This window comes from Podarcis filfolensis (genome assembly GCF_964270895.1).
Source record: "Podarcis filfolensis genome assembly, chromosome: 1".
NCBI lineage: Eukaryota > Metazoa > Chordata > Lepidosauria > Squamata > Lacertidae > Podarcis > Podarcis filfolensis.
The window spans coordinates 11,014,327-11,040,276 of NC_139604.1; the positions used below are offsets into that span (position 1 = coordinate 11,014,327).

Sequence of the window (25,950 nt, forward strand, 5' to 3'; positions counted from 1 at the left end):
AAGCTTTCTCCTGGTGCTCCATACCATGGCTCAGAAGCCTGGGTTTTTATTTCTGAACAGATTCAATGTTTCGGCCAAAAGAACAAGACCATTAAATGTTTTCTTCCGAAAAACATGTGCAAATTCACCATGATAACATTTGTTTTGCTGAATCCACAATATTCAATTCACTGAATTTGCACATATTGTCCACCAAGAACGTCACATGCAGTTGCACTAGGATCAGAGTTGAGGAACTCCTGGCGATCTTCCGGGTGCCTTCAATGTCTGCTGCCTCCGTATGTGAACTTACTGGCAACAGCACTATGATCCACAGTGGGCGGTTTTGAGCCACCCATCATTTAATTTCCTTACAATGCTTTAACATGGCGTTGCTCCAAAACATATAGGAAAATTTAAAATTGTTTGTGCAATTGGACAAACAGGTCAATGGAGGATGGACAGGGAGGAGAACCAATTCATGAGAGATCTGAGCATTGGTGGGCTCTCAAAAGCTGCCTGATCATCAGCCTAGACTGCAACCAATTAAAATTTAAAGTGGAATTTTAACCCACCTCTTCTTTTGTCAAATGTTGTTCACGCATAACATCCATATATGTTCTCGCATTCATTTTAGGGTCAGGTGTCTTCCCTCCTGCAGAAGAGAACAGCAACAGGACAGAAGTATAATAAGTACAGGAGATTAGGAAAAGTTGGCTTTTAAAACTGCCCTACTCTAATATTACGTTATGCCAAAATCAATTAATTTTACTGTTTTGACTGAATTGTTTTTTTAAAAAAGATTACATGTATCTTACGTTTATTCACTTTGCTGATCAATTTAACCTGTTTGAACACAAACATAACTACAACAGTTTAAAACAAATATCTTTTTTAAAGGAGATAAGAATGATAAAATGACAGCACAGTTAAAAGAGTCTTCAGAAGTGATGGGTTCCTGGGTTGCTAATCCGGAATACGTACACTTTCGTGCCTTTGTCTCCATCAGCAGTTCTGACTTCAAGCAGCAGAATAGAAGCCTAGAAAATTATCTCTTTACCATTAGTAACACTTTGGAAAGATATTTATAATCAACACATTACCTTGTTCAAGCTGATAAAGCCTATGCTATCTGACTATGAACTATTGTAAACCTAGATAATAACTCAAAATTGTTTTTTATCATACAGACCAGCCTATATGCTTCGATGAATCTGGACAACCATTCCCAGATTCTCATTTTGTGGTGACATGTTAAAGGGCTTCATTTAAAGAGCACACAATTTCTCCCCCCACTGATTCTGAAGGCACAATTATTACATTGTGAGCTGATTCCAATAAACTATATTCACTATAAGGATACTCACAGGCAAATGATTGTTTTTCCCACATCATAAGATATACCAATCTATATCTTAAATTTTATTCTAACTTTTAAATATTTTACAGAAGCCCAACTATATAGTAACAAACTTAGCAAGGATGCACGGCTCTTAATGTGCAGATTGGCTATACATGTAGTATAGCATTAATATTTAGGACAAAATAAAATTCTTAATACATTTTCTATGCTGAAGATCATTGCCCAATTGGCAGTGTCATTCTGACACTAGCTTTGATAAGGACTTTCCTTTGGGATACTTTTTCACCATTATCTACACAGGATGTGTTGAACTGCACCCTTAAGAATGCAGACAGGACTGGCATATAGCAGTACTGCTGTAGGAAAGAAATTAAGGACAGTTAGTATGGGCCTGTGAATTCTGACAATACATGTTTATATCAATGACAGTTAAGCAAGTAAAATCCATATCCCTATCAATTCATGCAGGCTGAAATGCTAATTTACAAAAACCTGCAACCAACTATAGTTTTAACCAACAGGTGCCCTCAGGTTACCTGTCAAGCTGACTCACCTGAGGAAAATTTCCATCAGGCCCACTACTGCCCCTTGCTCTGACCTACAGTCTAAAATCATCAGAACAGACTTGAACTATTAAAAAGTACCAAAGCCTCTCAATGTTACTTTTGCTTCATGTAGCTAATCTTCCTTCTGAGAATGAACTGCCATGTTTGCTTAGCATTTTAAAAGCAGCAATTCTCTTGTGTTCTAATTTTGGACTGAACCCTTCCAGAAAGCTGGAAGGTTCTTGAGCACTAAATATACAAGTTGCTCAAAGTATAGTATACATAACCCAAAGCAAAAAAGAAAAAAGAGAAACCTTTAACCCTTTGTGTTTCTATGGCAATGGCTCATTATTTTCTTGTCCTTCTACCTGGAAAGAAAATTTGTATTATAAAAGATGAACAAAATGGCAAACTACGATTTCAACCAACTCTTAAAACTACATAAACTAAAAATTCCTGAATTTATAAGCATGCCAACAGAAATCAAAGGGCTAAAGACAATTTTAAGGGAACAAAACTCGTAAGATCCAGTGAAAAAGAGAAAGTAAGTTACCATCTGCAAAAGGATCAAGACGCTCAGGGGAAATAATCATCATCCGCCTGCGGTTTTTGTATTCATCTTCCCGATCAGCAATCTTTTGTGGGCGATGCTCAGCGAACGGATCATACTAAGAACCAGAAACACAAAATATGGGTTTTCTTTTGTGAGCCAGCAATGTAAAAAGTTAAGGAAATTTCCCCAAGGTTTTCTTTTTCCTCTTAAAGGAAAGACTACTTCAGCTGAATGAAAATTGTGTTCCCAATTCACTACAGTTCGTAGCTGATTATATTCCATATTCCACTTACAAATTAATTTAGCTTTTATTTTAAAAACAGTTAATCATTATTCCCTATAAAACCCTTCCAAAGCAAGAATTTTTCTTCACTGCCAACAGTAAACTTCACAGCTGGTATCTTTTGCCAAATCACTCTTATGTTTGTTGCAGAAGGTGCAGCTGGGGCAGAATGCTGCAGCAAAGTTAAGCGGAGCACCTGGACAAGCACATATTAAACCTGCTTGGTGGGAACTACACTAGCTGCCAAATAGCTCCCAAGTCATGTTCAAGGTCTGGTTGTTATATATAAAGTCCTGAACAAGTAAGGACCAGGCTACCTGCCTTCCCCGGGTCAAACCTCTAAGGTGACATAGATCATCCAGGCAAAATATTAATAATAATAATTTATTACTGATACCCCGCCCATCTGGCTGGGTTTCCCCAGCCACTATGGGCAGCTTCCAACAAGAGATTAAAAATACATTAAAACATCAGTCATTTAAAACTTCCCTAAACAGGGCTGCCTTCAGATGTCTTCTAAATGTCAGGTAGTTGTTTATTTCCTTGACATCTGATGGGAAGGCGTTCCACAGGGCAGGCACCACTACTGAGAAGGCCCTCTGCCTGGTTCCCTGTAACTTTGCTTCTCGCAGTGAGGGAACCGCCAGAAGGCCCTCAGCGCTGGACCTCAGTGTCCAGGCAGAACGATGGGGGTGGCAAAATATACTATAATGTAAGATTGGACAATGACCAGAAATTGAGCATTTTCTGCCATTGCAACTGTATCACGGAACGCTCTTCCCCCTGCCATACACGAAGCAATAACCATGAATTGCTTCCCTGGACCCGTAAGATTAGACCCTTTTAAATTTCAATCCCCATGTTCCTATTTTATTTTTATATCAATGTTTTATTGGTTTTATTGTACTTTTAATCATATTGGTTTTTTTAAAAATATGTACACCACATAGTTTAATACTATTAAGTGGCTTCTAAATGCTTCTAAATGAAGAAGTCAAGTTAAACAATACAATTAAAATTTAAAAACAATGAGTGGCACACAACGAAATGTAATCATTGCAGACAATTGCATGAAGGTTTCAGCAGCTTACAGAATAAATTACTAATTCACATGCAGTGTGTATGTTCGTGTGCACGGCCACAGGTAAAATCTCTCACATCTCTCACTGAGTATTTTGTCCCCATTATTCCTCCCAGAAATGGAAATAGAAGCTCCTACTTCCTTATTGTATTATATACTGAAAAGTTCACCTGTTCGGTTGACTGTGGTATGTCATTAAGGAGTGCCACTGGTGCATGGTATCCAGGTTTCTTCTGGCCAAGCAAGCTTGTAGAAGAGTAGTCGTCGTCATCCTATACAAACAGGAACATTTAAGATTTAATTAATTGTTCATTTCTGTATTTAAATTATGGTTTTCGGGATGGAAGGCTTTTTTTTTTTTTGCAAACTTTAAATGGGAGCTGTAGCCGGAAATGTAAAACTTGCACACCTTTTCATTTAAGAACAATTTCAACAATATGATAGACTTTGTTTTGACAGTAACGTATTGGTGTACTTACGTCTTCTAGCTCAGTTGCTGCGATTGAAGTTACATATCCAGCGAATCTGCTATCACTCCCGCCATAGATCTCTTGGTCATAATATCCTGTAGAATCAAGGCCTACTCCCTGAGCTTCATCAAGGGCAACTTTTTTGCCTTGGATTTCTCGAATCTGTGCTTCGATATCTATGACAAAGGATTCAAATGCTTTAATATATATATATGTATTTTTAAACTGATTCACAAAGGCATGACCAAAGGTGTTACTGGAAGTATTTCATCAACTTCTCCAAGGCATAACTAAAGAGCAATCTAGCAACTGCAGGGCTGAACACATACAGCATATATAGGAAACTATAGTATTAAGTCAGGGATGGAAATATTCAGATCAAGGGACACCCACTCCAAGGGGAAACCTTTCTGGGACTGCAAGCAAGTGGTGGGTGGACCAATGAACATAACCCAGTGATGGCCAAACTTGGCCCTCCTGCTGTTTTTGGACTACAACTCCCATCATCCCTAGCTAACAGGACCAGTGGTCAGGGATGATGGGAATTGTAGCCCCAAAACAGCGGGAGGGCCAAGTTAGGCCATCACTGATGTAACCTATGCTTTCGTACGTTGAGACATTCCAGTCACACACATCAAAGGTTTTGAGATAAACACACGCACACACCCCACAAATCCTCCATTCAGACAATCAAGATGCACTGTCATAGTTCAAGGGTGCAATCCAGCACAGCAAAAGGACTTGAAGAGGGCACAGATAAGGGGTGTGGTCAGGAGAGTGAGCATATTCCTAGGAAGCAGTGTGGCTTATGTAAAGACGAAGGGCCTGACAGAGGATGAAATAACTTTCTGTTAGGAAAGTTGCAGTCATATTGATGAGGGAGATGGATAACCTCCAAGGTCCCTTCCAACTCTAAGCTTCTATTATTAACTATTATTATCACTGTTCATAAAATATTGCCTCACTTGCAGGATTTGTTGGATCTGCCTACTGTAAGGTCATACTATGACAACTCTCCTGTAGGCCGTCTAAATACTGTATACCCAGATAATAAAACATGCACTAAAATGGTCATGTTTGCATGTCACTCTAATATAACTTAACAGGAATTAGCTGTAGTGAGTCTTCTGTGCTTCCTTTCTGATCCTCCTCTACGGCTAGGAGTTGGGAGTTCTGAAAGTTTTGCTTCCACTTTTGGCTATTATTCTTATTAGGTTTTTTTATCCCCTCTTTTCCTCCCAAAGGGGTCCAAGGCAGCAAATACATTAAAAACCCTAAAAACTAACAAAATAGGCTTATATCTAATAACTGCAAAGTTACAGGAAACATATCTTTACCCCCACATGCCTGGGTGAATACATTATTGCCTAGAGATGTAAAATTTCCAGAAAGCTATGAAAAATAAAAATGCTCGGGACTTCCGGGTTAGCGCCATCGGCAATGGCGGAATTCCTCTGATTCAGAGGAACCCGCTCCGTGAAAATCGGGTCTTGCCGCCGCGGCGAAGGCGGAGACCCCTTAAAAATCCCAGGCGGAGGCAGCCTGGGAAGGTGGGATTCGGCTGACACCAGGAGCGCCTCCCCTACTCGCAGGGAAACCCCTTTTTCGGGGATCCGAAGCGACGTGGGGTGAGCAGCGCGGTGTCTTGAATCGACCGCTATTCTTACGGAGTGAAGCCGCACAGCCGTTGCCAGAGAGCGCTGACTTTTTCCTGTGGACAATTGGCCTCTAAACAAGTACCCGTGAGTAGAACGGAAAATTGGATTAAGAAACACTTTAATTTGGCATTGAAGCAGGAAGGTCTAAACAGGAAGTCCGCCTTCCGCTTTTTGTATATAGACTGAAGCAAAAATTGTGCAAGCCAAAGTCTGGAGAGTTGTATATAACGACCTAAATTTCCTTCATTTTTAACCATCAAAACCCCTCTTGGAAGCAGGGGAAAAGAGGGGGAATTTTGATTCTTTAAGCCTGCAGAGAGAGAGTAAAGAAAGATAAATTTCCACCGTCTCAAACCTGGGAACGGGGTGTCGGACAGAAACTTTTGGGGAAGCCCATCAACTGTGAATGGAACGTTTTTTGACAGATAGTTAAAGAAGAGAAATAAATTGATTCCAAAGTTACCTTTTGCACTTAAAAGAAACAAAGTTTGAAAAATGAAAGTAACTTTCTTTTGCTGGACTTGCCTTCAAAAGATGGATACAAATGGAAATTGTTCCCTCTAGAGGGAGCTTGTTAAAATTGTTGCTGGAGTCGATCTGGGGATTTCACAGCTGTGGAGATTAGGATCGTGAGACCAGACAATGACCTTGAACAAAAATGGATATGGAAGAAGTTTTGGTCCTTGCTTTTTGCAAGACAAACGCCTTGCTGGAGCAGATGCATGAGAAGATGAATCTGATGACTGTTGCAGTTCAAAATTTTGGACAAACAGTGAATACTTATATAGAAACCACTCAGGACCCAACCCAGGAACCTGTTTTGACAGGGCAAGTGCAAATGCAGAAGACAATGGAGGAGGTTGCTGCTGAACCTCAAGCAACGCAAATGGATAGAACCGAGGCTCTGCAGGAGCATAAGCCGCTGTCTTTGAAGATTGAACCTGGAGTGGGCCAGGGGGGTCTGGAGTTGTGGGGGTCCTTAATTTTGGAGGGACTTTGAAACATGCATTTAAATATTTTCTGGACTACCCGGTTGACTGTGGGGAATGGGACTGTGGGGAATGGGCTGATCTGTTGAGGGGAGATGGAGATATTTTTGGGTTGGAGTTTCCCCGAGACCTACTCCTTAATGAGAAAGGAAAGAAATTAAGAAAGAGACCAACAAAAGACAAGGCAAAGTGCTGGTATAAACAAGAAGAAGAACTGCAGAAGGGACATGGAAAAGACTTAAGAGCCTCGGGCATAAGGTTACCAGGTTGATGGACTAGATGGAAAGGACAGTAAGGCCTGACATAACCCGAGACCAGGAAGAAGGGACGTTGGATAAAGATTGGAAGAAAGTTTTAAAAATTTATTTTGGGAATTAGGGTAAAATTTATTTTTGGGAATTAGGAAAAATGGTGGAATGAAATTATTTGGCTTTAGTAGAAACGATATTAGGAGATATGTATAAATAAGTATTAAGTTCTAGGATTTAAGGTATTTTTTTGTAAGATAAGGTTAAAATAAATTAAGGTAAATTGAATGACAGAATATTTTGAAAGATGAAAAGGATTTGCTGAGTTAATTGATAGGTTAGACTGTTAAGATAAATTATCCAATAAAAATTGAGAAAGATGGAAAGAATTTGCTGAAACAAATAATTAAATTAGAATACAAAAAGGGAGGCGTGAGGGGGTCGATGAAACAAGTAAATGAAAGACAAAGAGATGGAATATTGGATGTGTGTTTTATTATTATTTTATTATTATTATTATTGCTGTATTTTTCTTTTTCTTTTTACATTTTTTTTCTTTTTTCTATCTATTTTTTTATATATTGTAACGTATATGTTGTTAATTTTTTTGCTGTTTGCTTTCTGTTTCTTTTTTTTGTAATCTCTAAATTCTTAATAAATATCATTAAAAAAAGAAAAGAAAAATAAAAATGCTCCCCTTTTTGGGGGGGTTAAATTTTAGTTGAAAATGAGATTTATACAATACTTAAGTTTCTTATCCATGCTACATTTCCTATATTACGAACAAGAACTGTACTGTTGGTTTTATTAAAGTATAGATACATTAACATTATTTGAACCATCTTTACAAATACAATTAGGATAAGAGCAAGCTACTGCACTCATTATTTTCCTAGTTTGGGAAATCAATGGTTGTGTGTGTTTGTTTTCGCTAAGAACACCACTTTAGTAAACAAAAAAAAAGAACACCACTTTAGTAAACAAAATGAAGATTTTATCATTTGGGCTTCAAAACCCTATACCTGCCTCTTTTGTTCTAGTAATTTCTTGCTACACAAGCTTTTATCAAATGGGGTATACAGTTGTGATGGGATGATGAGCTGCTTGTGCGTAAAATCCTGATCCCTCAGAGTTTGGCTAAGTTCCCAAACCTCTGTCTGTGATGGAGCTCCTTAAGCGTGGCTCCATCAATCGCTCGTTGAATCGGACAGTGGGCGTTTACGGAACTTCTTCCAGCATAAAAGCTCCTTAACGGAAACACGTCTTCTGGACTCTCGGCGTGACAGTTTCCGCCGAGGAGTGGGTGTTCCTACGGGAGGTCCTGAAACCCCCCCACTGTTCTCGCTTGAAGTATCTCTGAGCTCTCCCTCCGACTCACTTTCCCTTGGAACTCCACTTCTCCCCCTGCTGGTCCCCTCCTCCGCTGAGTGGTCTCTCTCACCCTCCATGAGCCCTTTCACCTCCTTCGTCTCAGATGACAGTTCCCTGACAACAGTATACAGTACACCACAACTTGCTACAGCCAAAACTGCGAAATCAAAGATGCAGCACTTAACCCCAATTGCATGTATATGTCCGACTTTGTCTTATCAGCAAAAAGTTGCACAAACCACTAGGTATGGTACAATTAGTACAAATACAAATAGTCTGTCTGCCCAGAAGATTTCCCCATTCAAAAGATATTACATACAGAATGGCTTGCATTAAGAGGTTTAAGCAAGAGAGGAACTAATTCTTGTTAAACTATATTAATTAATTTTACTACATGCTGCTTGCTCTCCAAATTTTACTATATCCCTGCATGCTCTCCAAATCTGTTCCGACTGTATTGGTGGACTGAGAATAGATTTGGAGGTGCACAGGGAGAGACAAGAGAGAGGCGGTCCTGTTGCGCAGGCAGAAAAGCCCTTTTATTAAAGGGGGTACTTCATTTGACTCAGCCCCCTACTTCTGAGTTCAAGTTATCTAGCCTTTTCCAGACCTGCACTTTTATTTTTTTAATTTAACGATAGGGTTGTTTAACTCTGAATCGTGACTATGACATAATGGAACTGGGCATACCCCAACTACTAAGAACACTCTGCCTCCAACAGAACCATCTAAAATCCATTCAATAGTAAAACTGAGGTGCCCACATTTAATCTCCAATAAAAGTAAACTCATCCAATCTCAATAATAAATATCACTATGTATTATTGTGATTAGGCTTACTGCACCATAAATTAATTATATATTCATATACTTTACAAGCTTATAACTTCACATTGATGCTATGTTAAGAAGCCTTGCAACAATACATGTTGCAGCAAGATCACAAGTATATATGATGGGGAAACCATGAAAGAGAAGATTGTTCCTAATACTGCAATCCAAAGCACACTTACCTAGAATAATGGTTTAGACAATGTCAATTTGACATTTTCGAGTAAATGCATTTGAGATTAAATGCTAAACTACAGTAGTCACATCTTTGCAAAGAAAGCATCTATATATTAAACGCCAGTACTGAACCACAGAAGGAAAGAGATTATGTACCCCTACTTGCTTTAGTTAGAAGAAAGGGGACATGGTTAACCCTTTTATAGTTACTGCATTTGTGGAAAGCAGTGGAGAATCTCCTCTGCTACAGGGTTCTGTCCACATCAACATGGGAATGTTCTTTGCCAGCTGCATAAAGTATATTACTAATTGCTCAGTTACAATGGCATCATTCCTGGTTTAGGGGAAAATGACATTCCCACATTAAACTCGTTCAGTGTCCTTGTCTGGAAAGCTACTCCCTTCATAACCTTTTAAAGTAAGAAATTCATCCCTTTTGCCTTACAAAAACACAGCTGTTCAACCAGGTAGGAACTTCTAGGCAGACACCTGCTATGGTATCAAGCTTAAAGTGAAACACAAGTGCCCTTGGTAGGCTCACCGTTACCTCCCAAGGGCAAAGCCAGATTTCTCCAAACACACCGATGTGCTTAGGAAATTGCACACGCCACTAAAAACCACACACAGCTTTTGCCACAAAGCTTGCAGAAAAGCCGCTTAAGACTATGAACACCGCCCCACCTTCTAACTTGACCTCTTTTCTCACTTCTGCATCTCCTAGCAGCTTTCCTCAGTATGTTTCATGGCATTGTTGGGCCATGTGGACTGCCCCCCCAAAGCGACCCATATAAAAAACCCTCAATGTTAAGCAATAAGCCTCCCTCCCCAAGAAACATATGTGCAACACTTTCCACAAACTGAGTCAAAAGCTGAAAGAGCACGTAAACAAGCTTTCTTGCACTAGCCAAAGGCCACGGGCGAAAACCATACAAACACTGTTGAAGAAACAAATATCTATAAATCTGTTTATAAAAACAGAACCTCCGCCTGAGCCAGTGTTAGAAACAGATATGAAAGCTAGGAGCTAAATGGCACCTTAAACCTGGATTATGGGCACAGCAACAGAATACCTAGGCTTTTTTATAACAATACAAAGCTGAACATGAATGAACTGCAGCTAAAATATGTTCGTTTTTCACATCTTTTAGTCCAGGGGTCAGCAAACTTTTTCAGGAGGCCGGTCCACCGTCCCTCAGACCATGTGGGGGGCCGGACTATATTGGGGGGAGAATGAATTCCTATGCCCCACAAATAACCCAGAGATGCATTTTAAATAAAAGCACACATTCTACTCAGGTAAGAACACCAGGCAGGCCCCACAAATAACCTAGAGATGCATTTTAAATAAAAGGACACATTCTACTCAGGTAAGAACACCAGGCAGGCCCCACAAATAACCCAGAGATGCATTTTAAATAAAAAGACACATTCTACTCAGGTAAGAACACGCTGATTCCCGGACCCTCGCGGGCCGGACAGAGGTGATTAGGCCGCATCCGCCCGCCCCCCCGGCCTTAGCTTGCCTACCCCTGGTCTTGTCCTTCCATTGCCCACCCCCCATATTATTATTAAAAGAGGGTCTCTTCTCCAGTCTTCAGAGAGTAGTTGGGGGCACAAAAAGGTCCCCCTTTCCTTCCACTCTGCAGTTTTAATCTGAGGCGCAAGTACTGCGCCCAGAGCTCAGAAACCGAAATCCCGTCGCAAAACGCGCCTAGAACAAGTGGAGCTCTGAAGACTGACTGAAAACCACCAAAATCATGAAGTGAAGTGAAATAGAGGAAATCGTGGCACGCCTCTTGCGAGTATTATTACATGCGAGGGGCCCATTTCCTTTTCGCACTTGCCCTCCGTGGCGAGTATTGCGAAACGCGGTGTTGCGCGCACGGTTTTGTACTGTAAAACTAATAAATACAAATAAAAATGGTGTTCATTTCGTGATTTTTTTTGGGGGGGGGGTGTAGCGGCTCACGCTGGTTTCTGGTCCAGAGCATTTCTCTCTCACAAACAACACCAACACACACACATCTTTGGCTAGGCTTCCTGTGGGTCTCCTGAGCTGAGGCCTGGAGGCCTCAGGAAAGGCGGGAGGCAGAGCGGGAAGGAGGAAGGAAGAGACCGCGCCAGCGACGCCATTACGCGCAGGCCTAGCCCCGGCCGAGGCGCGCGAACCGTTGGGCCGCCCGAAGAAGGCCCTCCGGCTCTCCCGAAGCGCGTGAGGCGTGGGGGGCAGCGGAAGAGGGTTTCAGGCCCGGAGTCGAGCCGGAGAAGAAGGCCCGGCCCAGCCCTCCCCGGCCCTTACCTTCGTGAGTCTTGGCGATCTTCGCCATTTTGTGTGGAGCTCGGGACAAACACAGTGAGCGAGATGGAAGGGGCCCGCCGAGCTCCGCCCACTCGTCGACGTCGACTTCCGCTATCTGGGACCGACAGGCCGGAGGGCGTGGGGAGGGAGGAAGGCGCGAGAGTCTTGCGCAAGCGCCGGAGCAGCGCGACTGAGGCAAGCTGGGGGCGGGGTATACGCTGGCCGAGGAAACCATAGAGACGAGAACGAGAAGGCTGGGGAAGGGTCTCGGGCCTTGCTTCCGCCCAAGCGGCCCTCGAGTTTCGGCCTAGAGACGCGCGGGGTTCCTTGTGTACTGGAAAAGGCGTCTTCCGTTGTACACTCAGACCCCCTGCGCGTTTGTGTTTAACATGTTTTATTAAGTTTCCACAAATTTCACATAGCATTCCAACACATAATAAAACTTTTGCTTGTTTAATCGACTTCGTATCCCGTTCTTCTTGTTTTTAAATTCCATCTCATTGCTGCACCTTATCCTTCACTCTTTTATAGCGTAACCATAACACAAATAGCCTCTAGTTATTTCTGTTGCTCGTAAGCTCTAAGTTCTGCTCGTGAATTAATCATGTTACAATATTATTTTTTAAAGTGCGAAAAGGGCTTCTAACCATGAAACAGTTATCATCAGGTCACCTTATTTTAGCATTTTTAAAACAGTAATTTTGCAGAATCCTTCCCCTTGCTTGTCCATTCTTCTTTGGTGGGAACTTCCTTCAACTTTTTCCATTTCTGCTCATAGAGAATCTCAGCTGAGCAGCGCTTGTGTTTAATATGGTTGCTCTGCTGTCTTGGTTTCAGTATGACTGATTAGCTGATTTGGGGGGGGGGGGCAAGTTGCTTTTAAATACTGAATTCAAAACTGCTGTAACCTGCCCTGCCCTAAGAGCTGTAGGTGAAGGGCACTAAATAAATAAAATAAAATTTGCATACCACCCTTCATCTGAACTTTATTATTATATAATAATAAGTAATAATATCAGAACCTTAAACATGGGCAGTTAGAGAAGTAAGTTCACCTGAAACATCTGTCTATTTTGCTTTTCTGCTCCATGCAGGCAGGAGTTTATGTTTTTGTTTGTTACTATAGTACATTTTTTGTGTTTTCATATTGGAAATATTTTTATATTTTATATTGTAAACTGCCCCGTGAACCTCAGATGAAGGGTGGGGTAGTAATAATATCATATCATATCATATCATATCTGCTTTTCTTCAGGGGGGACGCAGGGGTATGCATACCCCTAAACATTTTGTGAATCTTTGTACTTTTGTCCATTTACTGTATTTATTTTTCCTGATTTGAACTATAAAATGGTGATTTTCTTGAGTCAAAATGGGAGTACCCCTAAACATTTTTTAAGAAAAAAGCACAAATATAATAAGTTAAAGTGTCAAACTCGGACCTGAGAGACCAGAGTTCAAATCCCCACTCAGCTGTATAGGTCACTGGATGACATTGGGCCAGGTATTGCCTCTCAGCCTACCCTACATTACAGGGTTGCTGTAAGATTAAATGAGGGGGAGAACCATGAATACCACTTTGAGCTCTGGAGGAGGGAGGTGGGATATCAATGCAGTAACTCATCATCATCATCCTTACCCGAGCTCCGTGATCCTGAGTGTCTCTTGCTCCCTGGCTGCCCTATGTGCTCAGAACTGTCGCTCAGAACACCTCTCTTACTTCAAATTTCCCAATGTCCCTTCCACCTGTCCCAGGCAACAGGTGCTGTGGGTGGGGTATGGGCTGGTGTTGGAAGTGAGAGCTGTGCTTGCCATGGGACTGGTACTACATCCCAAGTTAACCTGCTACCCTGAGGTGCGGTGTATAACTCTTTCCCATCTCCAGTGCTGAAATAACATTAAACTCCTGTACATGGATTGGAGTGGAGGGGTGGGTTGTTTTTTAAAAAATTGCATCTCTAGTTCCTTTGCCCTACTCAGCCTGCAACTAAGCCTAAACATGTGTAACTGAAATAACCACATATTGCTTCCCTGTTTATCTGTGCTTCCATTTCCTCCCCTTTGTTGTTTCCCATTCTTAGACTACAAGGTCCTCAGGGCAGGGACTTGTCCCCTAGAACTTTGTAAAGCACCAGACAAACTGATGATTATATAGAATCTGTTATTTTATAGAAAATAAATAAAAAACTAGGTGCTTAAGATTTGTCATGAATCTGTATACATCAGCGCTTGCACACATCCGGAATATGCTGTAAAGGTACACGGTTGTTGTGATCCTTGCTCCACACCTGCAATATGAGGATAACAACAATCTGAACTACAGCCCTTCCATAAAGTGGGCAAAACTCCAATTTGCAATACAGTGGTACCTCGGGTTAAGTACTTAATTCGTTCCGGAGGTCTGTTCTTAACCTGAAACTGTTCTTAACCTGAAGCACCACTTTAGCTAATGGGGCCTCCTGCTGCCGCTGCGCTGCCGGAGCACGATTTCTGTTCTTATCCTGAAGCAAAGTTCTTAACCTGAAACACTATTTCTGGGTTAGCAGAGTCTGTAACCTGAAGTGTATGTAACCTGAGGTACCACTGTATAGGGGAATCAGTAGTTGACACAGGAAACATTTGGAAGGCAATAAAAAAAAGTTAAGACCCAATTGTGGCTCAGCCAGGCTACTGTTGAGCTGGGCTTTAAGGCCCGGCGCTGTGTGCTGGCGCGGACACCATGAATTGGGCTGTGCCTTCTTCGCCCACCGATAAGTCTCGGTTCATCTGCATATATCCTGCCTATGTAAATAACAAGAAGACAAAACCAAAAGGAATATCGCTTGAGAAAGCAGTTGAAAATCCAACATCTACAGAAATTCAAGATGTATGTGCAGCAGTTGGACTTAATGTGTTTTTGGAGGAAAACAAAATGAATCTCAGGGAGTGAAACCATCATGCACAGTAGAGAAGAAGAGTGCTCATTCAGCTGAAGACAGAAGATGGTAAACCATGTCAACATCGGTTTCCAACATGTAAAGCCGTGATACTATGTGCAGCAGAAACAATTCCTAAACTAAAAAACAAGGACACAGAAAATGGGAAGCAGTGACCAAAGCCTACAGCAAGGAGAGGGAAGTAAAAAAAGGTAAAGGAAAGAAGAATAAATGAATGTGGCTGGTACATGTGCAATGTATTAAAAATAGATGAAGGCGATTGTTGCCATCTGAACTAAAAGTTGGAGAAAAAACTGCATTTCTTGGTGCAGAAAGTATTGATCTGATGTGTAGAGATCATTCCTATTCTACTTAATTCAAGAGGGTTCTGGAAGCTTGTCTGCGTGAAAGAAACAAGCAGAAGCTTCATGATGTTTGGGTTATTCCTTCAGAGAACCTGAGTACAGCTGGCTTAAACTGATTCTCTTATCTCTTCTGTCAAGGTCATGCTGACTCTAGAAATAGGCCAGAAGGAGCCTGGGTTTCACTCTTTTCTATCTCTCTTTCCTTCTGGTGTGGTGTTATGTATATAGTGTTAAGGTTTAGTCTTGTTGTAAGTTACTGTAAGTTTAAATTACGTCTGCAGCAAATGGACTTCTCATGGACAGTGCCAATCCTGAATGTATTGGATTTGTGATCATTATGCTCATTTGTCTTCAGTAGCAGTAAAGCTCTGCTGAATGAAATATAATTGCCTCTGGTCTATTTGGGGGGGGGGGGAGAATCCTGCAACGTGTTTAAGTTTTACTCTGTTAACTATACATTGGAATCTACTCTGGATCAATATTGAGTAGTATTTCAATGACATGGAGGTCTTCAGGTTCCGCTCCTCTTGCACAAAGCAATTCTAATTATCCTCTTTAGCATTAACCAGCAAGATTCATTGGCAAGTCCAATGGGGCTGCCGCTACCAGAGTAGCATGCTTCTCATAGGAAGAATTGCAATATCAGGAAGAAGAGGAAGGCCAATATCCAAAGTACCACAGGTGAGGGAAGGAAAAGTGTGAGGTCCTGACTTATACACTGGAATCTGCTCTGGATCAATACTGAGTGGAATTCCATGACAGCTTATGGCCCAGAATGTTTTCTTTGCTGCTACCATTGCGGAGTGACAGGCGAAGATGACAGACTACAGTACGTGGAATTAGCCAAATTGACAGGAAGGATCCGGGACCAGCATGACCACAGATTCCAGGACAATTGGGAGTAAATTTTTTGAATATTTAAACGAGAACCGTAAAAACTTAAAAACACTAGCAGGGTTGAAGTAACACCTACAATGCAAAATAGATAAGATGCAAGAATAAAATACGTGATAAAAATGTGACAAGGGATACCAACTGAAGGGAGGGAGAGAAGTCATGGCTCGGCAGAGCAAAAGGGTATACAGTGGTACCTCGGATTAAGTACTTAATTCGTTCCCGAGGTCTGTTCTTAACCTGAAACTGTTCTTAACCTGAAGCACCACTTTAGCTAATGGGGCCTCCCGCTGCCGCGGCACGATTTCTGTTCTCATCCTGAAGCAAAGTTCTTAACCTGAGGTAATATTTCTGGGTTAGCAGAGTCTGTAACCTGAAGCGTATGTAACCCGAGGTACCACTGTATATTTTGATGGATGGATGTTGCTGAAAAAAGATTATGTAAAGAAAATAATAAAAATTTATATGCAAAAAAAAGAAGAATGTTTTCTTTGCTGTGCTGATGGGTTCCTGAGGCTGAGCAGAGTGCTGAGGAGGTCCTTCTGCATGGTGCCAGAGTGTTTGCTGTGCAATGCAGGAATATGCAGCTGTTTCCAACGGGGATCAAACCAGCAACCTTGGTGTTGCCATCGCCCTGCTCTAACCAGTTCGTTTCTTCTTCCCTGCACCCACCCACCCACATGGACTTTGTTGTTTGTTGTTGTTTAGTTGTTTAGTCGTGTCCGACTCTTTGTGACCCCATGGACCAGAGCACGCCAGGCACTCCTGTCTTCTACTGCCTCCCGCAGTTTGGTCAAACTCATGCTGGTAGCTTTGAGAACACTGTCCAACCATCTCGTCCTCTGTCGTCCCCCTCTCCTTGTGCCCTCCATCTTTCCCAACATCAGGCTCTTTTCCAGGGGGTCTTCTCTTCTCATGAGGTGGCCAAAGTATTGGAGCCTCAGCTTCAGGATCTGTCCTTCCAGTGAGCACTCAGGGCTGATTTCCTTCAGAATGGATAGGTTTGATCTTCTTGCAGTCCATGGGACTCTGAAGAGTCTCCTCCAGCACCATAATTCAAAAGCACCCATTCTTCGGCGATCAGCCTTCTTTACGGTCCAGCTCTCACTTCCATACATCACTACTGGGAAAACCATAGCTTTAACTATACGGACCTTTGTTGGCAAGGTGATGTCTGCTTTTAAGATGCTGTCTAGGTTTGTCATTGCTTTTCTCCCAAGAAGCAGGCGTCTTTTAATTTCGTGGCTGCTGTCACCATCTGCAGTGATCATGGAGCCCAAGAAAGTAAAATCTCTCACTGCCTCCATTTCTTCCCCTTCTATTTGCCAGGAGGTGATGGGCCCAATGGACTACTACTCGGCTTTAACAGCAAGTCAGTCTCCACCGCATTCACAGCTGCAGCCGCGAGGAGAAACCTGCCAGTCGCTTCCACAACTGCCTGCCATGCGCTCTCCAAGAAGCGCGCATGGCGCTTCCCGTTGCGCCTCCCTCTGCTTTGCGCGCAGCAGCAACTGCAAATCGGTTGGCGGAGGGATGAGCCTGGGCTGGGCTAGGCGGGAGAGCGGCTCCATTGGCTGGGCCTTAGCCAAAGCGGGATTGTTGCTAGCAGAGGAAATGGACGGGTGAAGGCAGAAAGCTGCTGTCTCCGGGATGGAGAGGGTTCCTCTCCACGCTCCTCGAGGCTAAGCGCCTATGCTTGCAGCCGACTGGGAAGGAATCGCATTGCAAAAGGGCTTCTGATCTCTCCTGCAAGGATGTAAGGATCTCACCCTGCAAGGATCTCATCCTGCAAGGATGTCAGGGAGTCGGGGGTCTTAAAAGTAGTGAGCATAGAGGCTCCGTGGGTAGGGGTGTGGGGCAGAGAACGAAAGGGGCTTTGCAGAAACAGCAACCGATTCCGGGGATTTGGCACGAGTTGCAAACGGGCAGCTGCAGAATGGGTTCGTAATGTATGCATGCGCGTAACCTGGTATAGAGGCCTGATAACTTTTGCCTCGTGGCATCATCATCCCCTGAGGGTGGAAAGGTGACTGTCGCCTAGGTGCTTACAAAGAGATGTGTTTGGATCCCCAATTTGTAAGCTCGCTTGGTTTCTGTGCTTGCCTTCCTTCGTGGCAGGACGGATATCAAGCGCGCTGGTAGAGTGGGGTGATTTCTAGATTTATTTATTTTTATATCAAGGCTTTGGAGTGAAAAAGGCTCCATTCTCTCTCTTTCTCCCCGTCCGGATTGTTTCCGAAGTGCCATGAAAAGGTAGCCAAGGGAGAGATTCACTTGATCAGGGAAATGCCAGGTGCTTATGGGTTTAAAAAAACAAATACTATTAAAAATACTTTAAAAAAACAAATACTATAAAAGAAGGAATACAGTACTAGAAAAGACTGCCTCTAAGCTACTACTACAAGCCTGACCAGAGCTCGAGTTTTTCAGGTAAAAGCAATTGTCACTGAACACAGCAATCAACCTCTTTTTCTTTTTTTGCAACAGCAACGCTTAAGGGGATCCTGAGGTTTGGAAAAGCTTTTTTTAAAGCTAATTTAAAGCCAAAAAAATGTAATTAAAGTAGCTGAATGAACACAGGGTTTGTAGACTGGCAGCCATAAAAGAAAAACAGACTGGGGGGGGGGGGGAATAAGGATGATATGTTTCTGGATAATACGTTTTGTTTTAATTTCGAATAATTTTTTTTAGGGGGGGGGAAACCAGACTGGTGCAGGTCAGGAGGAGTGGAACCGCTGGCACGGAGGGAATCATTGCTTGAAACTTTCCTACCTCTGGTAGGGAGGTTCCACTGCAATATTTTGTTGCAGGTCCCATTCAATCATATTTGTACGTATTCATGTATCTTGTGAAGCACCACCATGAACGCACATTGGGAATGAGACTCTATGTTCCTCTTTCTGGTTGTGGAGTAGGTCCCTACATGAATAATGCTATACAGTGGTACCTCGGGTTACATATGCTTCAGGTTACATACTCCGCTAACCCAGAAATAGTACCTCGGGTTAAGAACTTTGCTTCAGGATGAGAACAAAAATCGTGCTCCGGCGGCACGGAGGCAGCAGGAGGCCCCATTAGCTAAAGTGGTGCTTCAGGTTAAGAACAGTTTCAGGTTAAGAACAGACCTCGGGAACGAATTAAGTACTTAACCCGAGGTACCACTGTACCTTGTTTCGTTTCTAAAACTGTAGCATCTACTGCTAGTTGCTCCATTCATAGCAGGTTAATGCTATGAATCTCACTCTTTTACTTCAGGGAAGGGCTTGTGGCTCTATGATATAACATCTAGCTTAGATGCAGAGGGTCTCTGGTTCAATCTCTGGCTTATAGGAGCCAAACTCCTAGGGGCTGAGGTCTCTTCGCCCCCCATAAAATAATTTAGGGGGCCAGCCCCCCCAAGCTGATAAGCATTGCCATTCAAATGGGGGGGGTGCCGTGTCGTGATCAATTATGTGGGATGGGGCTTACCTCCCCACCCTTCCCCAATATTTTATTCAAGTTGGCACCCCTGCTCTGGCTGCATCTATGTTTTTGTCGGAAGTCATTTGTATTCCCCTTAATTGGGAGGAATAAGACCAATGATTTGATGAAGGCCATTCGGTGGTCCATGGCTAAGTGGGATTTGAATACTCTTCAGGTCTCTCCCAGCTGCCTGCTGCTAGAACAAACTTTGATCAGCTCGCAGCAACACATTGTTTCCTTCCTATGTTTAATCAATGGTGATTAGCTTTCACGAACTTTGCAGTTGAGATACTACATACTATTACGGAAAGGGGGGGGGGGCATGTCTTCTTCACCTTCTTCTTCGCTACAATATATCAATTTATTTCCAATTGTCAATGTCAAAAGGGACTAAAATTTATAAAATTCATAGAAAATCAACGTGCCAATTTGCTCAATTTCTCTAGGACTCCATCACACCTCCCCTGTCCTCCATAATCCCTCAAGCAAGGTGTCAAGACCCTAATCCTGTCAAATCACTCTGCCAAGCCTTTCCTCCGGGCAATGCCAGGTGGCAGACTATGCATACATGGACCATTGTCTTCTCATCACCGGCACTCAGGATGTGCTTATCTGCGCATATCTCCAGCTCTGCATATTCCCCCCTCCCTCCTCCATATGTTAATCCGGTGTAACCCAACCTCTCCTTAATGTATTCATGATGTAATCTGTGTAACCCAACCTTTCCTTAATGTATTCATGATGTAACTGGGATGTGTTTTGCACTGTATTCTGGGACATGGGGGGAGTTTCAAAAGTTCATGTCACCCCTTTCTCGCTGTTCAATCTTGCCTTGAACCTGTTGCGCAATAAACTTGGATCTTCTGCAATTTGCTCCTGTCCGGCTGAGCTCATTTTCTTCCGCAGGGACCCACGGACTTAGTCCGATGAGCTGGGTGGCAGAGTAGCCCCGCACCCAGATTTTAGCCGTAACAGTTGGCGCCCAATCTGGGTGCGGGGCTACTCTGCCACCCAGCTCATCGGACTAAGTCCGTGGGTCCCTGCGGAAGAAAATGAGCTCAGCCGGACAGGAGCAAATTGCAGAAGATCCAAGTTTATTGCGCAACAGGTTCAAGGCAAGATTGAACAGCGAGAAAGGGGTGACATGAACTTTTGAAACTCCCCCCATGTCCCAGAATACAGTGCAAAACACATCCCAGTTACATCATGAATACATTAAGGAAAGGTTGGGTTACACAGATTACATCATGAATACATTAAGGAGAGGTTGGGTTACACCGGATTAACATATGGAGGAGGGAGGGGGGAATATGCAGAGCTGGAGATATGCGCAGATAAGCACATCCTGAGTGCCGGTGATGAGAAGACAATGGTCCATGTATGCATAGTCTGCCACCTGGCATTGCCCGGAGGAAAGGCTTGGCAGAGTGATTTGACAGGATTAGGGTCTTGACACCTTGCTTGAGGGATTATGGAGGACAGGGGAGGTGTGATGGAGTCCTAGAGAAATTGAGCAAATTGGCACGTTGATTTTCTATGAATTTTATAAATTTTAGTCCCTTTTGACATTGACAATTGGAAATAAATTGATATATTGTAGCGAAGAAGAAGGTGAAGAAGACATGCCCCCCCCTTTCCGTAACAGTCCCCCATTCGGAGATAGATTTGCATTAAAGTTCTGTAAGAACTTGCAAATCTTTTCTCCGCACCCTAAATCTCGGTGAAGGTAGGGGTGCCCTGTGAGTGGGAATAGGCTTTAATGGAAAAGGAGGTGGGTTGAGCAGGGCAGCAAAGGAGGGAGCAACACGGACCAATACAATAATGTACGTGTATGTTATATAGATATGCACTAATAACTTGGTATCCACCGTACTAGATGTGTGGGTTTGTGCAAACCTGAAGGGGACTTGCAAGCCATGCCTCTTAAGGTCATTTGCAAGTATAGTAGTGCAGATAGCTGGATATAGGATATCACATAAAAGAACACCTGTTGTATTTTGTTCAATAGTGGTCTATGCTTTACATTTAGCAGGAAGGTCCGCTACTGACTGAAAAAAAATGCAGTTTGGTTTTTTTTTAGCTCCACCGTTTTTGTGTTCTCAGGTGCGAAGGTAGCTCTTCTGTGGTCTCACACCGGCATGGTGTCATAGTAGTGGCAATCCCTGGTGAATCCACTTAGGGCTTTCATATTAACCATGTTGCCTGGCACTCACCCCAGCTGGCACAGGTTTGGGCACGTCATGAGGGAAATGTCCTTGCCTTGGCCATTCTATGGGATTTTATTATTATAGGCTCTGGTCTTGCAGTCATGGGAAGATGCTCACTTGCACTTTAAGGACCAAAAAGCTAATTGCAGCCTGGATACACTTGCCCAATTCAAAATGAGTCCAATTTGAATTTATCTTGCCCCATGGTTCCCAACTTCTCAAACCAATCTGTTAAAATAAAACCATTCTTAGAGGGCATTTGTCCAAATAAGTCAATTTAACTCTATAAGGGATTATTCCTGCTAAACCAAAGCATATGCACTTTCATGAAGCTCCTCCTTGGTAAAGTGAGTTTTAGCACATTTTAAAATGGGTAGGGAAGTTGGCAGAGTGCCAGGTGAAACAACTAAATGTGGTTATAAATTTATCTAGTTCTAAACATTGGACTACATAATAGCCTGGTCTGTTAAAAGCATAAAATGTATGAGAATCCTCCACTGGGTTGTAAGGAATAAGACATTAAACATAAAAACAATTACACACAAAAATAGCCACAAAATAGCCCCCCCCCATTTGTGGAAATAACACACTGTCAGACACATTTCAACATTCCTACGCAATAACACATAATACAAAACAAACTAATTAAGTATCAGTTGCATATCTTGAGACAATTGTGATATTTTTACGCATGTATCTTCTCAATGCCGGAGCACAGTCTTGAGGTTCAAAAGTGAGAAAATGTCCTTGCAATTCAACTCCTCCCCCCTTTGTCAGGCCCACTCCCCCGGCAGTCTATATCCTTTGAAAGAGATAGCTGTGGCCACTTTGAAAACTTTGGTGTCTGTTGTTGTTGCAGGTCTTGTGGTGGCGAAGCTTTTCATTGGATCTGTAGTAACACATTTGTAGAAGTGATATCCTGTAAGGGGCAGGGTTTTGGGGACTTAAAAGACAGAGTTAGAAAAGGGAAGGGGCGAAAGGCAAAAGGGATGTCCTCAGTTTCCGCGGGAAGCTGCAAATAATAAAAATCTTAGCGGATTAAGCTTTTTATTCATTACAATATTATTATCACATTTCCATATAATTACTGTTATTATCTGCTAAGTTTGTTTGCTTTCCTTCACTTTGGTTTTTTATCGTCTCCCTCCCATATTATTAAATAAAAAATTACTCCATATGTAGAGAAAGAGAACTGTAAAAAAAATACAAGGTCAAAATAATAATAACACACACACACACACACACACACACACACACACAATGACCTATGAGGAACCATAAATAAATGCTAAGACACACAATTTTAAGAAATCTGAAGTAACAATGAAAATAAAAGAGTGTTTCTTGATGTGACAATATCGGCTAGGATGTTAATAGCAAAATACTGGGAAATGACTTAATACCAAGAAAATGAATGGCAATTTAAAGTTGTGTAAGTACCTTGAACTAGCCAAAATGACAGAATTAATAAGAAATGCTCAGGCAAAAGGTAAACAAATACCATTCCACAAACAATGTTTGGTTGTGCTTCAATTAATTTCATAGACATAAATAAATGAAAACAGATTACTTGTAACTTAAAGTGTCAAAGCCGCAAAGAGATGGAAGTCACTAATATAGCAGGGATTCAGACTTGTTTCACAGAACAGAAAGAAAGTTGCTGTGGGAGAAAAGAAGGGACAAACACTTTGTTATCGGGGTCCACATATCCTGTTAAAAGGGAAAATTATTTCATGTGAGAAGCCTGTCAGGAAATGCTGTTCCTAAAATGCACACAAACAAAGTCTGTGATTTACATCCCATTGAGGGGGGGAATGCTTTGATATTTACCTGTGAAAAGAATTTGGCATGTTAAGATTTGAAACTTGGCAACCTCCTGACTTTGACGGTCCAGTACTTAACTCTTTTGTCTTACGTAGCCCCTGGAGCAAAGGACACATTAAGGGTGATTTCCCTCAATGGTTCCAAGTTTTACATAAGGAAATTTGGATAAGTTTCTCCCTGCAGCCCAAGCTCTCCAAACCTCCTCTCCCCTTCCTCTCTCTCTCTTTTTCTTTTCCTTTTTTTTTAGCTGATCTAGCCTCTGTGCATGTGCAGAGTTCATGTCTCAGCAAACCTTTTATACTATTGAAAATGTTGAATATTTTGGCTAAATTACCATTTGAATAAAGGAAATGAAGGGTAAGGAGTAGATTTTTAAAAATAGGGTTAGATTTAAAACAAAACAAGAAACTCCGCAATTCAAGCATTTACCAAAGTTAGAAATTTTCTCAGGGATCATATTTCCTTCCTTTATTTACAGGAAAGGGCTATCATTTTGTGTGATTTCCCTCTGGTCATTCGCGGAACAATGCCACGCCCTTATATATGGGAAAAAATGGCCAGAGAGTCAGAATTCATAGGATTTTTTTTTTTTTTAACATTTCAGCCTTACCATTTGCAGACAAAAAAATTTTCCTGCCCTTTATTTACAGGATTGGTCAAGGCCCATATGTATTTGTATGTGCTTAAACTTTGAATTGATTTTGAAGTCTGATTTTTAAATAGTAGACAAAATGATAAACACTGTAATCACTCAAATGCTTGATATTACCAGTTGTGCTTCAAAACATCACAGCTTCACCTCTCACCTTTTAAAACTAAAGAGCAAAGCTAGGCTGAATTTCAACTCCATCACCACACCAGAATTTAAGAATTACCCTCCAATGCTTGCGGACACATGTCCTTCCACACAGCCACAAATTGGGAGAGTTGAAAGGGACCCTGGGGTCATCTAGTCCAACCCTCCAAAATATAGGATTCACAGCAAGATTTCACAGCAAGATTTGTACTACCAAAGAGACACACACATACTTATGTACACAGGCACTACTGGGGAAGAGAGCACAATCAATGCTCCTATCATGTACTAAGGAAGATAGATAGGGAGAGGATCTTTTATTAAGCATAATTAAAACAGCCATAGATTTGATTTAACGGGAATACAAAAGTGAACAATTTTTCCTGAACTTGCAGAGGAATAGTAAGCCTAATTTAGATTATTATTATTATTACTACTACTATTATTTGTAATAACTACACATAGGAAAGTGAGATGCAGGGTACCTTAGGAAAGATTGCTCCCCCCTCTTTGCAGTTTCCCTTAAAGGAAGCTTACTCGGGAGTAAATTTACCTGGCACAGAAGTAAGAAGGGAGGAAAAAACAAAAAACTGAAAGAGACAGAATGAAACGGGGGGGGGGCATTTTCTGAGAAAAGAGGCCAGGAAGTCTTATAGAGACTGATATCAGGAGCCTTACAATAACTCTTCTGTCCAACCAAATCAAAGTTAAAACTGGACTCACATATTTTCTTAGAAGGAACACCATACTTTCATAGGCATATGCTTAGTGAAATACATACGCTGCATTTTAGCTAGAGAGAGCAATTGTGCTCAACTAGGCTTTTGCAGCAGAAACATTAGTTTCTTCACAGCACATTTCAAAATACTGGAAAAAAGACTGGAACACGGATGTAGAATCACAAACTCAACATAACATTATCTACCATCAGCTTAAAATCATACCCTCACTTAAGCTACTCGGAGGAAGACTCTTTGGAGCCTCTCTCAAATAACAAACATTTGCACCCTTCATTCTCATTTTGTTTTTGTTTTTTTCTGTTTTAAGATTGATAAGGTCCAGCATGGCTTCCCTAGATTTAAATTTTGAAGCAAGCTTGTAGTTTAAACTATGCACACTTAAGAAAGGCAGTCTGTCAGAGACAGAAGGAACAGACAACACACATAACAGACAACATGTAAACATACATATTCTCATATATGTATTAACAGACAACACACATAACAGACAACATGTAAACATATATATTCTCATTCTTTAGTTGGTTATCGCAAGGAGTTGGGCCGCTTCCTTTGGCTTCATTAAGTGAAATTAGTAGGAAGGTCCCACATGGTTTTATGAGCTTCCTTGCCTCTTCAAACACACCACCAGTTAATCAAACTGGCAGGGCTCACAACGCTTGGTTGACTGGGTACCCCTTTATATATGCATGCATTGCTGTTGTTGCTTTTTTTTGTTTTTCTGTTTTGGGGGGGTGTCTGGGATAGAGAAGGGAGAAAGAGAGAGGTTGATTAGGATTTGGGTAACTTGTACAGGGGGCTATTTAGGGTTTTCCTTTTCCTTGTTGCTTGGCAACTTCCTAACAGGGTTTCCTTTTAGAGAGCTCTTCTACCTAATTCCTTATTTCTTCCTTTCTCACT

The 25,950-nt window shown here is 41.9% G+C and overlaps 1 protein-coding gene across 6 annotated transcripts in view; it reads right to left on the reverse strand.

The window, feature by feature from the left end:
- The window catches only part of SF3B1 (splicing factor 3b subunit 1), a 28,594-nt gene extending 15,900 nt beyond the window's left edge, over positions 1-12,694 (reverse strand). The window contains exons 1-6 of one of the 6 annotated variants that reach the window (XR_014551280.1): positions 11,848-12,013; positions 4,284-4,450; positions 3,975-4,076; positions 2,441-2,555; positions 964-1,019; positions 555-634 (exon numbers count right to left, since the gene is read on the reverse strand). Coding sequence is in view for 3 of the 6 variants with exons in the window: in XM_083626281.1 (XP_083482407.1) it covers positions 555-634; positions 2,441-2,555; positions 3,975-4,076; positions 4,284-4,450; positions 11,848-12,082 (699 nt within the window). In the remaining 3 variants the exon portion in view is untranslated. Of the gene's footprint in view, positions 1-554; positions 2,385-2,440; positions 2,556-3,974; positions 4,077-4,283; positions 4,451-11,847 lie in introns of those variants that run through there. The other 5 variants (XR_014551281.1, XR_014551282.1, XM_083626281.1 and 2 more) reach the window with 5 other exon arrangements.
- Between the last annotated feature and the right edge of the window lie 13,256 nt (positions 12,695-25,950).